Source organism: Phaethon aethereus (assembly GCF_964289735.1).
Source record: "Phaethon aethereus genome assembly, chromosome: 8".
NCBI lineage: Eukaryota > Metazoa > Chordata > Aves > Phaethontiformes > Phaethontidae > Phaethon > Phaethon aethereus.
Window position 1 is genome coordinate 8,221,383 of NC_138584.1, and position 13,337 is coordinate 8,234,719.

At 45.5% G+C, this 13,337-nt stretch overlaps 1 protein-coding gene across 3 annotated transcripts in view; it reads left to right on the forward strand.

Moving 5' to 3' along the window:
- PACS2 (phosphofurin acidic cluster sorting protein 2) overlaps positions 1 to 13,337 on the forward strand; it is a gene marked incomplete at its 3' end in the record, with an annotated part of 76,044 nt that overhangs the window by 41,975 nt on the left and 20,732 nt on the right. The window contains exons 8-16 of one of the 3 annotated variants that reach the window (XM_082002687.1): positions 1,467 to 1,526; positions 2,822 to 2,979; positions 5,050 to 5,140; positions 5,837 to 5,914; positions 6,696 to 6,817; positions 7,589 to 7,721; positions 8,436 to 8,540; positions 10,030 to 10,136; positions 10,827 to 10,981. In XM_082002687.1, coding sequence (XP_081858813.1) covers positions 1,467 to 1,526; positions 2,822 to 2,979; positions 5,050 to 5,140; positions 5,837 to 5,914; positions 6,696 to 6,817; positions 7,589 to 7,721; positions 8,436 to 8,540; positions 10,030 to 10,136; positions 10,827 to 10,981 — 1,009 coding nt within the window. The remainder of the gene's footprint in view (positions 1 to 1,466; positions 1,527 to 2,821; positions 2,980 to 5,049; positions 5,141 to 5,836; positions 5,915 to 6,695; positions 6,818 to 7,588; positions 7,722 to 8,435; positions 8,541 to 10,029; positions 10,137 to 10,826; positions 10,982 to 13,337) is intronic. The other 2 variants (XM_082002688.1, XM_082002689.1) reach the window with 2 other exon arrangements.

Below are 13,337 nucleotides of genomic sequence, written 5' to 3' on the forward strand. Positions count from 1 at the left end.
TATTAAGCAAGCAACCTCCTCGTAATAAGAATACTGTCTTTCTAGCCCTGACCTCTGAACTGACAGTGAATCTCCAGTGTGTGGGGCTGGTGCAAAACTGGGCTTAGTGCTGCCAGTTAAGTTAACATCAGCCCAGCTCCAAACCAGGCCTCCTGTCTGTCAACTGTTAAACCATTCAGGCCAGCAAACAGCTCTTGCCATTTCACCTTAGCCACTGCATACTGCGTGTCCTCCCTCCACAGACTCGTGCTGGTCCAGGGTGGTCTGTGTGATGGACAGTTTTGCATGGCTTCCTGAGCCAGTGGACAACTCTCACTATTGTGAGAGCATCTCAGCGTCACAAGTGCATTGGGGACAAGACTGCAATAGGGCAGTCTTTGGAGAGTCTTGCTTGAGGCCTCATGGATTTCTTTCACCTAAATTTCAGCTGTCTAGAAGGTGGTTGCAGCTTGCGGGATTTGAGTTCAGAGGCAAAGGGCTAGACTTGGAGGCATGGGGCAGTGCAAAGTGTCTGCAGCCAGAGCGGGAGCAGGCAGCTGGACTTGCAAGAAGAGCTCATTGTGAGATATAGGAGAGTCAGCAGATGAGCAACTTTCTTTGCCCAAAAGTGGCCTCGTGACAGCCATTTTCTCCTCCCTTTCCTCCTGATGTAGGAATGCCACCTCAAATGTACCAGCACTCATGCCTTGGCCGTTCTCATCTTCCTTTTCTTCAACGTGTGCACATTAGGTTGGTCAGTGACAGGTAGAGATGGGCTGGGCAACTTGTGGCAAGTCTCAACTGTTTGGTCCTGCAAGAGAGATAGAGCTCTTGGGGGCAAGTAAACACAAAGGAAGTGTAGCAGTTTGGCTTGTGTTGTTTTGGACTTGGTGCCTGCTGTGGCCAGGATGTGGGCCATGTTAATGTTACCTATTTTTCTGATAGGTAATTGCTAAGGACAAGCCCCACAACTTTTCTGGAGTGCTGCTAGTCAAATAAATGAGCCTGCCAGGCTGGACTGCAAGTTCCTGGAAAAAACATTGCTTTGTTGGTAGAAAACACATTTGTACTTTGAGTCAGTGGATAGATGCCTGTGTTGGCTTACTCTTGTTAAGAATCAGAAAAGTTGACTTAAATGTTTGCCAGAAATATATTGAAGGGTACAGGAGGTGGTCTGGCAGATAAAACAATTTGTCACCCACTGTGTGTCCAACCAAGAGTGGTGTGCCATCCATCAGGGCCAGAAGATTCATAATGCTTGATGGAGTGAGACCTAGTTTGTTGTAATGCAGGAAAGAAAGTATCATAGGTGTGGAAAAGCTGATTTCAATACAAGAACAGCAGAGACTTGGTTTGTGGTGCCAGGAGTTGTTTGATTTGAAGCAGCAGCTAGAGTACCAGTGTCAGATGTGTCTGGGCTTCTTGCAGACTGGGAGAAAACAGTTCACTTAATGCTTTACTTATGTAAGAGTGTCTTTGACTTGCAGCAACAAAACTTCAAACAGAAGGTTGTGGCATTGCTGAAGAGGTTTAAAGTGTCTGATGAGGTAAGTAATTAATTCTGTAAGTCTTTGTCTTGTATGTTGCCCTCTGCTTGGTGCACCTTGCTTTAGTCTTCAGGAACACTCTCCTGTTTCCCCCTAGTTTCCTTAATTTTGTTTTCAAGTCTGCAGTGGATGTAACCTTTCCTTACACCCTGGCCTTGCATGGAAGCTTGAGAGTCAACTTTTAAAATGTCATCAAACATGTTCTAGATCGAGTTTTATCTAAAGCAGATTTTGGCAATCACTTGTGTACCCATTAGTTTTGCAGGCTGCTTTGAAATTATCTTTGACCCTTTCAAAGGCAAGTAGTCCACAGGGTATATTGCATGTGAAGTTAAACCCCAGCCTGTTTGATCATCTGACTAGAACAGCCAGGCAAGACATGAAAAACTTGGCTAGGGAACGCAGATCCACAGGAGAGTCAGTCAGCTGTCTGGTCAGGGCTGAAAATGAGACAGATCCAGAACCTAAGAAACCTTTGTAACGTTAAGCATCTAATATAAAAACAGTTAACATCTCAATTGGCTGTATGGCTGTGTGCTGATTTTGTGGCTTGTGGGAAAGAATGAGTAACTTCTCATGCTTCCTTGTGCTTCCAAACAGTCCTGTTAGCTTTGCTGTTTTTCCCAAGTTAGCTCAGCAGAGTCAGCACCCGTAGCTGAGGTCTGAGACATCTGAGTGGCTCTTTTCTGGAGCTGCCATTCAGAAGGCAAGCTCTGAACTGTACACAGGTGCCTGCTCACTCTGGAGTATATGGGAAGCAACCTGTGGAAGTGTTGTGTGACATACCTGTTCTCTTCGGCTTTGTGTGGGGGTGGCAGTTGATCCTTGTCCAGGTTTCAGGCGCCTCCTGTGGACATTTTTGTAACTTCTGCCTGCTTGGGTATCAAATTGGGAGGTGTTGTGGCAACTTTTTCAGTAAAACCCAAGACAGGTTACACTGTTGGGAGTACTGCATTTCTGTACTTGTTTGAAGAAAACTGTGATTCCCTTAAGGGCCTTTTTAAAGCCTTGTTTATAGAATGGGGTTGAATAATGGACATAATATATGGTTAATAGCTTGTTTGTGGATGCTTAGTCCAATAGGTAATTCCTGCTTAAGCAGACACTGACAAGCTTGACCCAAAACAAGCACTTCTTGTATACTTAATGTTTCTGTTGGATATAGTATCCTTGCACTAGGAACAGAATCTTACTCCCAAGACTGGTGGGCTGCAGTCCTCAGGGGAGCTCAAGTGACGTGGGATCGGTCTGGCTCCTAGCAGAGTGAGCCATGGCTGCTTTTGTCCTGCATGTAGGTTCTGGATTCAGAGCAGGACCCGGCAGAGCACGTTCCAGAGGTGGAGGAGGACTTGGACCTTCTGTATGACACACTGGATATAGAGAACCCCAGTGACAGCGGGCCAGAAATGGAGGATGATGACAGTGTCTTAAGCACTCCGAAGCCAAAGTTAAAGTAAGCGTGGGGTAGTTGATGCTGGGCCAGGGAGAGACTATGCGCAGTGTCAGCACAGACTATATGTTGTTTCTGTTCCCACACCCCCATCCTGTTTCCCCCCGTCCTGGTGCTGGAGCCCTAGTGTGTGTTGTTACAATGTGAATGACTGCTTGTGAGCTGGGGGTAGTGTGTGGGGATCTAACTTCCCTTCAGTCTCCTTTCTTCCTTATTTCCTTTGCAGATGTTCTGCCTGCCCTGCCACCTGAGCACAGGGGTAGGAATTGCTGACAGCAGGCAGTAGAATTAAACAGTGCACAGGTGTTTTGAAGAGGTGGTAGAAACAGCCAGGAAATCTGTGCTAAGGCAGAAGGAGATGTGGTTGGTCGCTGCCGAAGTAGAGGCAGGGATGGACAAGGCAGACTGTTTTTCTGGAAAAGCTGATAAGATCCTGTGTGGAAAGAGTCTTTGCAGGGATTAAAGAAGCAGAACTATGGGAAACAAAGGTGTTGCTCAGGGCCCCAAGGGACCGACTGCAGCACAGGTAGATACACACAAGCCTGTTCTAGACCAGCTTGTATGGGCAATCACAGCACTGTGGAGCTGAGCTGGCGATCACTGGCTCAGGGTCTCAACCAGCTGCAGAAGCCTGAGCTAACAGCCATGTCATGTCCCTGCCAAATAAAGACTGAGACATGAGGCTGTTGGAGCTGCGCTCATGCTTCTGACTGGCACGTGGTTGCGTGCTCAGGCCTTCAGTGTTGTGACGGCTCTGAAACAAGCCTACTGCTGCAGTTGGTCATGACAGTATCTGCTAAATGCCAGCTAATTTCCAGGTGTCATAATATCCTAATTAACGTAGAATAACCTAGTTGGGCTAAGAATAGATTCTGAGTCTGGAGTGACTTGTTCTCTATCAGTGAGCCAGAAGATGTCAAGGATAGACTTGGGCAGCAGTGGTAAGTGATGGGGCTGGTGGCTTATAAAGGCATTTAGAGCTTGACCCATATATTGCCAATTGGTAGACCCTACCTTGAAGGGATTTGAAAGTAGATGTGTTGTGGTAAACAGCTGCTTTGAAAGAAGCCAAAATGTGCTTCTGTACACACTGAGAGCTCATGTCCTGTTCCCTGGAACCAAGGAGCTAACTGTTCTGGGGTATGTGATTGCTGGAATATTGCTGGAATAAGAACTTACTGTGTTTTGTCTTGGGAGGCACTTTGTGGTTTCATGTGTCCATTTCTTGTGTTTGTATCTTGAAAGGGATGTGGTAAATGCTGATGCTTGTAGGCAGGTTTCTCCTGCAACAACAAAAAAAAATCAGTTCCTTAAAATTTGAGTCTTGTAGCCTGGTGTGATGAGATGCTTTTTTACATGGAAGCACAATCTGATTGTGTGCACTACCTTATCTTATTGAGCAAATATGTAATTGGATCTTAGGGCTGGCAGCCAAATCCAAATGCAAGCTGGAAATGCGTATTAGCACCAGGAGTCACTTACCCACAGGAACAGGGTATCTGTGGGGGGACAGTAACTCTACTTGCTGTATTTCAGTCAAGAGCTAGACCCTGTCTGGCATGGCATGTTAGTTTTATCAGCATTTGCACAGCTGAAACAAGAATTGCAGTGTGAAACTTTGCACCTGGTGCTTGGGGTAGTGAGGACATAACTGCTTGTGTGGGGTGAATGTGCATTCTGTTCTGCTGTGGGGAAAATGCTGGACCCACATGCCCACCCTGGATTTTATGGAAACAAAAATTGCTGTTTGGTGTGTAGTGTGAGAGCGTGCAATCGTTCCTGATAAGAGCCTTGTAAATATGGTATGCTGTGTGACAGGTGGCATGTTGGCTCCATTAGATGGAGGTTGGTCAGTCAGTGTCAGGGCTAGACAGGCATCCTTGGACTTTCTGTCTTCTCTTGCTGTCCTGGAGACCTTCCCCTCCATTCAAAAGTAGCCTATAAATTTTACTAGAACCGTTGGGGAGTGGTAAGACACCCTGGGAACAGTCATGTTGCTTTGCTGTGAATGTGGTGGCCTTTCTCTGTTAGTGTTTTTGATAATAAGAAACTGGTTTTGCTTTCCTTACTCAGACCTTATTTTGAAGGACTGTCACACTCCAGCTCTCAGACAGAAATTGGTAGCATCCACAGCATCAGGAGTCAGAGAGAGCCATCAAGTCCTGTAAGTCATGTTTCAAGAAGGTTGTCTATCTGCAGACCTGCACTGTCTCATTTGCATGTGTAAATTAAAGCACCTTCTCTGACATCCTGCAAAGACTTGGGTGCAGAGATACGAATTTTCTGCAAAGAAAACACGTTTGTTGTTTTGGGGTTTGGTTCGGAGGGAGGGGGGTGGGGTTGTTGGTGGTATTTTGTTTTTTAAAGCAAATATTGTGTTAACGTATGGGGACATCTTCAGGTTATGTATTGAATACTTGCTGATGGTATGAATATCTCCAGATTCCCGTGTACTTGAAATGACTGCCAGGATGGGAGATGTTGCCTGGGAGTTTTAGGGACTCACTGACACTGTTTGGAGGAGTAGCTTACTGTTGTTGGGATACTTCCGTGGTGGCTGGGAGTGAATGCTGAGGGGCAGCTCACCGCCTTTTCCATCCCCTCATGGATGGGCCTATCGGGCACATCAGTCCTATTCCAAGGGCACTTCCCTCTACTGTGTATTGTGCATTGGCTACTGCTTTGCCACATCCCACGCTAATGTGTTTGGTCCTGATGTGACCAGGAAGCACTCCTGGTCATCCTGCAGAGCTGTGCAATGTTTAAATGGAGAAATGTGTCTTTTGAACAGCCTGATCCAGAGAGTGTGGCTGAAAACTGTGCTGGTGTCATACTTCCTAATGATTGTTCTCCTCTCAAGCAGGTAGAAGTGCCTGAGAAGACAAAGAGTCTTGGAACCAAACATGCAGGCGACAGTATTTCTGACACTGTCTCTTACGTAAGTTGAAAACGCACTTGGTAACGTTCCTCCTGGCAGTTTGGGTGTCAACTGTGAACTACATTCAGTGGCATGGGTCTGTCCCTCCATATAGTTGCATGTGCAAGACAACTTATGTAGGTAACATTAGCTGCAGTGAAGATAAAGGTGAGCTCTCCTCCTGACCTTAGTTGTTGGAGGTTCTTGTCTTTCAGCCTTTTGAAACTGAAATTCTTTGTGACTTGCTGTTTAAACAGCCTTTTTCTTGGTTTGAGGAAGGCTGGCCCAAGGTATGCTACCAAACATGTGTATTGTCCTGAAAAGTGTTCTCAGGGCTCTTCCATTTTATCAGACAGAAGTATTACTTCAAGCTGAATTGGCAGAAATCAAGCTAGTCCTGGGGTAAAAATCCCAAAGCTCAAGTTGCTTTACTGGGGACATGTGGTTTGTAACAGTTCTACCCTGTCTTTTTCTCTCTCTGCTAGCCCATGTGAGTAAGCTGAATTAATTTGCATTGCATGAGGAGGCATGTCCTTGCCTTTGAGCTGGGAGAGTGCCTATTCCAACTAGTGTACCTGAGCACCTTTCCTACCCCCAGCTCCCTTGTGAGGCAGAGCTGGGAACAGGCAGCCCAAGATAGCCTGTATTGGCTTCTCCCTTTTGGCAGTGAGTAGCATGTCTGGAAGAGGCAGGCTGAATGGGCCCCAGGCAAAGCCAAGCTGGCGTGCCTCCTGCCAGCCCTTGCGGTGATGAGACAGAGAGAAGGGTTTGTTCCTGATAACTGTTCCCTGTATTTTTGCAGGAGTCTAACCAGCAAGCCGAGGTCCAGGAAGCTGAACTACCCACACCCGATGTGTTTGTTGAGAAGCTCCCACCCAGCGGGAAGATCACTAAGACAGAGTCCCTCATTATCCCGTCCACCAGGTAGAGTAGTGACACAGCATTGTGCCTGTTGCAGAGCTGCTCGGGAAGACGGGGACAGCTTTCTAACGTTTGTTCAGGCAATGGCCTTTAAGCCATTGACTGCAAGGACAACCTGCTTGTGTTCAGGTACCTAAGTGGTGGGTCTTGAGCACTTAAATGAATACTCAGAACCCTGAAGGGCAGCACTGCTCTGAGGTTGCTCCTGTCTCCTGTGTTGTACCTGCTCCATTGTCCAAGGAAGTTTTTTTTAAAACCCTGGAGCTGCTTGCTCAAAGATTCTGTTGCTAAGTCAACGTCTGATGCAGATTTTGGCCTTAAAGGTGGTTGTCAAGTCTAACTTATGTCCTGTTAAACCTTCTCAAATAGGGTAGCGAATGTGGGCTTCAGCAACCCCACCATATAGTTTCTCCGGTCATTTGCAAGCAAATAGATGCTCTTTTGAAGAGGTATCTCTGTGCCGCTTTTGGGTGTGTGACTGCAGTTTGCATGGCTGGATCTTATTATGCTGGCGTAGCAATAGCAGGGTGGTGGTGTGGGTCTTAGCTTGGGCTGTGAACATCTGTCTGGGACTCCTGGGAACGTGCTCTGTAGCTGAACCATGTGCTGTGCACTATCAGAAGCAGTATTAGCAGCTCTCAAGCTAGCTCAGACCCATGTGCACAGTTCCCCAGTGCCTCTACTCACATTGCTGCCAGACTGGGTGATTTCACACTTGGGGGATGTATCTCAGATCCAAGCCAGCTCTGGAATGCAAGTACATCTCTCTAGCAGGTCTGAAGGGAAGCAGACGGGACGTCGGGGAAGGAGCACATCTCTGAAGGAGAGGCAGCCAGTGAGGCCACAGAACGAGAGAGCGAACAGTCTGGACAATGAACGCTCTCCAGACACCCGACACCACTTACAGGTGTGAAAAGATTGCTGTCTCTCCAGCCACTCATAGTTTTTAGTCTTCTCCAATTGTCTCCTGTGGTCTCTTTCCTTCTGGTCCAAGTGCTGTCCCTGCTGGAAAGGAACTGGGCCCTGTGGCTTCAGGAAGGAGGGAATTTATGTCTTGGCTGATACTCTATCTTCCATCCAGTCTGCTGGCTTTTGCCAGCTTGTTGCTTTGTCATCCTGCCATAAAGTGAAAACACTGGAACAGACTGTTATGATGAGAAATTAATAAGGATGTGTTGAGGAATTTCTTCCTTTGAAATTGCTAGGGATTGCAAAAGGGGACTGACTTGTGCGGAGCATATGTGCCATGGTTTTGTTAGCTGCAGGACTCAATTCCCTCCTTGAAGGAGATTGTTTCTGGCTTCTGTGAATCCAAAATTCCTTGGACTACTGTTAGTTGGTATAAAGTGATATAAGTAAAAGTGTATGGCAGGAGAAGTAATGGCAAACAAAACCAAGGTGGTTAATAGAGGAACCTGCAGAATACTGCAGTAATGAAGAAGCTGATAATTATTGTGTCAGTCCCAGCAGCCAGCATGGCTGCTAGACTGCCTTTGCTGGTGCGGTGACTGAGCACTGTCCAGCCATGCACAGCCCCCTCTCATGAATTGCAAGAGATGGAGCTGATGGCTTGATGATTAGAGCTGACATCTACTGTTCTCTTCTCTGTCTTTATTTTCAGATCCCCAGGAAAACAGTGTATGACCAACTAAATCACATCCTGGTTTCCGATGACCAGCTGCCAGAAAACATTATTCTTGTCAATACTTCTGACTGGCAAGGCCAGGTAAAGGCAGGAGACGTTACCTGAAGCACAGTTCTCCTTCACCGTTCCTCCTCAGGAATGGACAGGCCTTGAGTTCTACCACTAACCAAGTAGGTTCTGCTGCTTGGTTGGAAGAGCAGTGGTGGTGCGTGGGGGCTGACAGCATACTGAGTGTTCAGTGCCTACAGATTGGATTTCACTTGACCAGGAGATGCTGTGGATCTTGTTAAGCTTTGCCACCTGAGTCTTTCCACAGTTTTGTTTTTTTTTTTTCTCTCCTATGAAATGCCATTCCTTCTGGTTAGCAGCACACTGGGAATGGCTTCTCAGCTGTGATAGACTGGGACAAAGGAAACAGGGACAACTGACCTGTGGTTTAGGCTGAGATTTCTAGGCACGGGTGGTGAACACAAGAGAAAATATTTCAGGTCAGATCTGTTGCCTTGCACTCACACTTGTGATTCCTGATTGCAGGTATGTCACCCCATTTCTGAGTAAGTCATAGTTGTGTTAAGGAGAACTCATAGTGGTGCTTTCTTATGCCGGCAACGTGGGATCATTTGTTACGGGTTTGGAACAAATTTTGCCCCTTTTGGAACCTTAGTCTGAGAAAGCAATAAAATATATATGGAAGAAGATCAATAAACATGGGCTGGGTGACTGTTGCCTGTAGAACTTGTGCCAGGCTCATGGAGTTACATTGTCTAGTTTGGCGTTCTGCTTTTGGAAGAACTAGGGTCTCAATGTCTGAGAAAACAAAAATACCAGCTGAGCTGCTGGTTGTGGTTTCTCTATATTTGGAAGATAAAGAAATGCCTTCTAGAAATGGACAGAAAACGTTGTAGGTCATCTTCCAGTAGTTTTTTCAGCTTGTGCCTGCAGTATCAGAGCATGTGAAGATAGTGTTGACTGGGGTGTATAGATTAGTAGTGCAGAATTTGAAAGTGTGATTATCATTGAGTCTCATCAATATTATGTCCATGTATACCCGAGGTATGTTAACTTGTTTCCTGTTAGCTGCGTGGAGGGGAAACAGTCCCTCATGAGGAACCGTGTTCATAGCACCCTTCCCTTAGCACTTGAGGGTGGGCAGAACAGTGCATTTCTTTAAGTCCTTTTGAAATTGGAGAGAAATGCAACTGCAGTTCCAGAAGCAGGTGAGTAGACAGCATCTGCTTTTACCCAGTGCTGTCTGCCAGGTGAATGACCTGCTGCTGCCCTGTTCTCTGCAGCCATAAAAACCCTGTTGTTCTAGAGTTGTCGTTGCCATGTTTTGGATATATCGGTCTTTGTCAAGAAGGTGCAATATTTCCATTTTTCTAGAGGAAGAGTTTTCTTTTGGATGATGTACAAGGAAGGACATTTGGGAAATTGTTGTATCACAAACTGGACATGGGGAGAGTGCCCACGCTTGGATGTGAGAATACCTAGGAGGCTGGGGGAGGCAGATTTTCTTCTTGTGGTAAACTGTACCAAAAAAAGGACTGTAAATATTCTGTTCTCTCCTCAGTACCTATCAGATGTCTTGCAAAAGCATACCTTGCCAGTGGTCTGCACATGCTCCTCAGCTGATATTCAGGCAGCTTTCAGCACTATTGTCTCCAGGATACAGAGATAGTAAGTTCTCACCTTACTTGTGTTGTTTGAGCCTCAGCTCTAAAAGCCTTGTCAGCCCCAGTGCCCAGGGAGTTTTCCATCCAATAGCTAAGAAACACTCCTCTCTTCCAATACTTCTGCCCAATCCACTCTCCTGAAGTCTGAGTTGTGTGGCTTTTCAGCACCCATCAGCCCTGTTGCTGTTCCGCCATGTGTGTGGGAATGCAAGTCTCCTTTCAGTGACGCCAGTGATTTTAGAAGATTGTGCTTTGGAGGCTGCCTCATAGGTCAGATCTAATAACCAGTAAAGCATGCAAAGCTAGTAGGTGGGTTTTTAAATAGTTCTTGCTTTCCCCCCCCCCCCCCCGCCAAGTAATTCCCAGGTTAATTCTTCGAGGCGTTCCCTAGATACCTGCTGAGGGCTGCAGGTACCTGAGTGTGTTCTCTGACACAGCAGTTAGTTGCAATAGGTACATCCTAACCTGGATAGTTGAGTCCAACCCTTTAGATACAAGGAGACAAATTATGAAAGTACTGTACAATGTTGCATTTTACTAATAATGTTTTAAGATGCTGATAATCGTTGTGATACTGCCTTGTGTATCAAACAAGCTGTCTTCTGTGGTTGTGATTAACCAATTTTTTTTTACTTGTTCTGAAATAGCTGGTTGAAAGCACAATTATGAATATGTTTCCTCTTTTTCTGTCTAGCTGTAACTGCAATTCACAGCCTCCAAACCCAATTAAAATTGCAGTGGCCGGAGCCCAGAATTACCTCAGTGCTGTATTGAGGCTCTTTGTAGAGCAGCTGTCTCACAAAACCCCAGACTGGCTCGGCTACATGAGATTTTTGATCATCCCTCTAGGTAAATAAGAAACAAATTTTTTTCATAGAAAGATGAATGGGTTAAATGTGATGTGTTCCCTCAGGAGAAGCCCTCCTGGAAGCTTTGGCTAGGTATATGACTGTTAAATGATATCATGCTGTCTTAGTATTATGTAATGCTTGTGTTGCTGCTCTTGCGTGAGTGAATTTCATCTTTACAAGCAGACTTTGGCATCAAGAATGTAAACCTTTTGTTTGAAGCAAGAGGTTTATTTCCTCGCCATAGAGGGAGGCCATCATGTATCTTTTTATAATGGTACAACGAATGCATAGAATAATGTTCCAGAAGTCCTTTCCCTGACTGAAATCTTAAATTCATTGAGCACTGTGTTTCCCAAAGCGATAACTGTTCTGGCCTCCCTGAGGCTGATACAGAAAATGTTTATGGAGGGGGAGGTTTGAAAATTTTTTTAAAGGCTCTGAAACCACTGAGAGTTTAAATTATTCAAATTACATGTATCTTTCAACCTTTTCTTTATGTGCTGTTCTCCTCGGGTTTTTCCCCACAGTTTTTCAGCACCTTCTCTCTGCCCTTCCAGCAGCTCAACAAGCCTGCCTGGCTGGAAGGTTGCCCAGCTGGGATTGCTTGTGTTGGGGGAAGTAGAGTGGGCTGATGATAATGTTAGAGGTCTTGCTGTAGTCAGAAATGTGAGGAATGTTGTAGTGGTGAGGCCTGGGAAGCCAAGCAGTCACTGCTGCTTGTGGGCAGGGGCATCTGAGCAATGTTGGTGGTGTAAGGGTGTGATGCCAGAAGCTGGTCTAGTCTGAGGCTTGGCTTGTGTGAACAGGGCACTTGGGTGATGTAGGCAACAGAAAACTTGAAAAGCACTTTCTCAGTATTTTCTGATCTTTGAGGTTTGGGACCAGCTGATGGCAGTTGCTATAGGAGTCAGAAGGTGCTGCCCAGCACCATGAACAGTGGGGTTAGATTGTCGATTCAGTGGTGGGATTTGCAGAAGTCAAATGAAAAAGGCAGAGGAAGAAAGCTGGATCCTTCTATAAGGAAGGCATTTAGTTTCCAATATGGTTGGCAGGAAGAGGAGAGACCAACCTTTAGGGGGTAAAAACAAACAAAAATTTCTGGAGGGTTAAATGTGCTTTGAATGAGAGTCTGTGTGACTGAGGACTTTGGTCCTCACATGCTGACTGTCTCCTAGCCTCAGAAGAACAGTTTTCTGTCCTGCAGTCTTTAATGATCTGAAAATATTCTCTCTTAGGAAGTGGAACACAAGATTTAGCCAGTGTGTTTTTGGGGTTGTTTTTTTCATCTTAAAACTTTCTTTGATAATTAAAAAAAAAAAAAACACAAAGCACTTTGATAATAGAACTGCTTCAGAACTGTGAATGCTTTTTAAATGTACTTTAAATACAGAACCTTCTCTAACAGGGTCTTTCCTATAGAAGTCTGCAGTATTTCCTGATCGGATCAAGTGCTTATTTCTGGCCAGCTTTCTGGCAGTTCATTAAAGTGATTGAGGAGCAACCTCTCTTTTCTGACAATTGAAAAAGCACCAAAGACAGAATGGTGACCATGCCATAAATGTCTTAAAGAAAAGACTTTTTGCTGTTAGGCAGCACCTTCAAAGTAGGAATGGTGGAGTGTTTTCTGAGATGGTTTTACCTTCTTAGTCCACAACTACACACTGCAATGACAGAAGAGTTAACCTACAGTGGCTTGTTAACAATGAGAAATGCTTAGTGTCTGTAAGCGTCTGTACTGGGAGATTCAGTACGGCTTCATGCTTCTGATTCCATGGCTGAAAGACTCCTTTGATGTCCAAACCAGTGTAAAAAGAACTGAAAACGGGCAAATAAAATAGAAAAAAAGGTTGGGGGTTATTTTGGCTGTTTGGAGTTTTTTAGCATTTTATTTAACTTCCGTGAATGGAACTTCTTGGGAGACCTCATGTTTAGTACTTGTTTCTAACTGCATCTGCCATGTGCGATGTGTTTTCCCAGCATGTGGGAAAGCTTCTCTAGTGCATGGTGCAGAGCTGTTCCACATGCACTGTTTAAAACTCCACTGCAAAAGAAATTATGGGTCTAAAAGTAGCCATGATCAGGAGGGGCCAGGAATGAACTTAAAGCTCTAGTCTCTAATGACACCGAGGGGAGCTCAGAGGGACCTTCTGCTTGAACCTTTCTTGGAAGTCTGGAAACTAGCACTGGTTTGGAAGACTGAGAATAGACAGTCGTGTTTTTCCACCATGAGCTTTACTGGAGGATGGTGAGTGTAGTTCAGCAACTGGGGTCTTCTTGGAAGGAGTTGTCAGGTTACCATTTAACAACTGATGACTCAACTGCTGCAGTCTCTGGAAGTGTGGCTTGATGTGAGA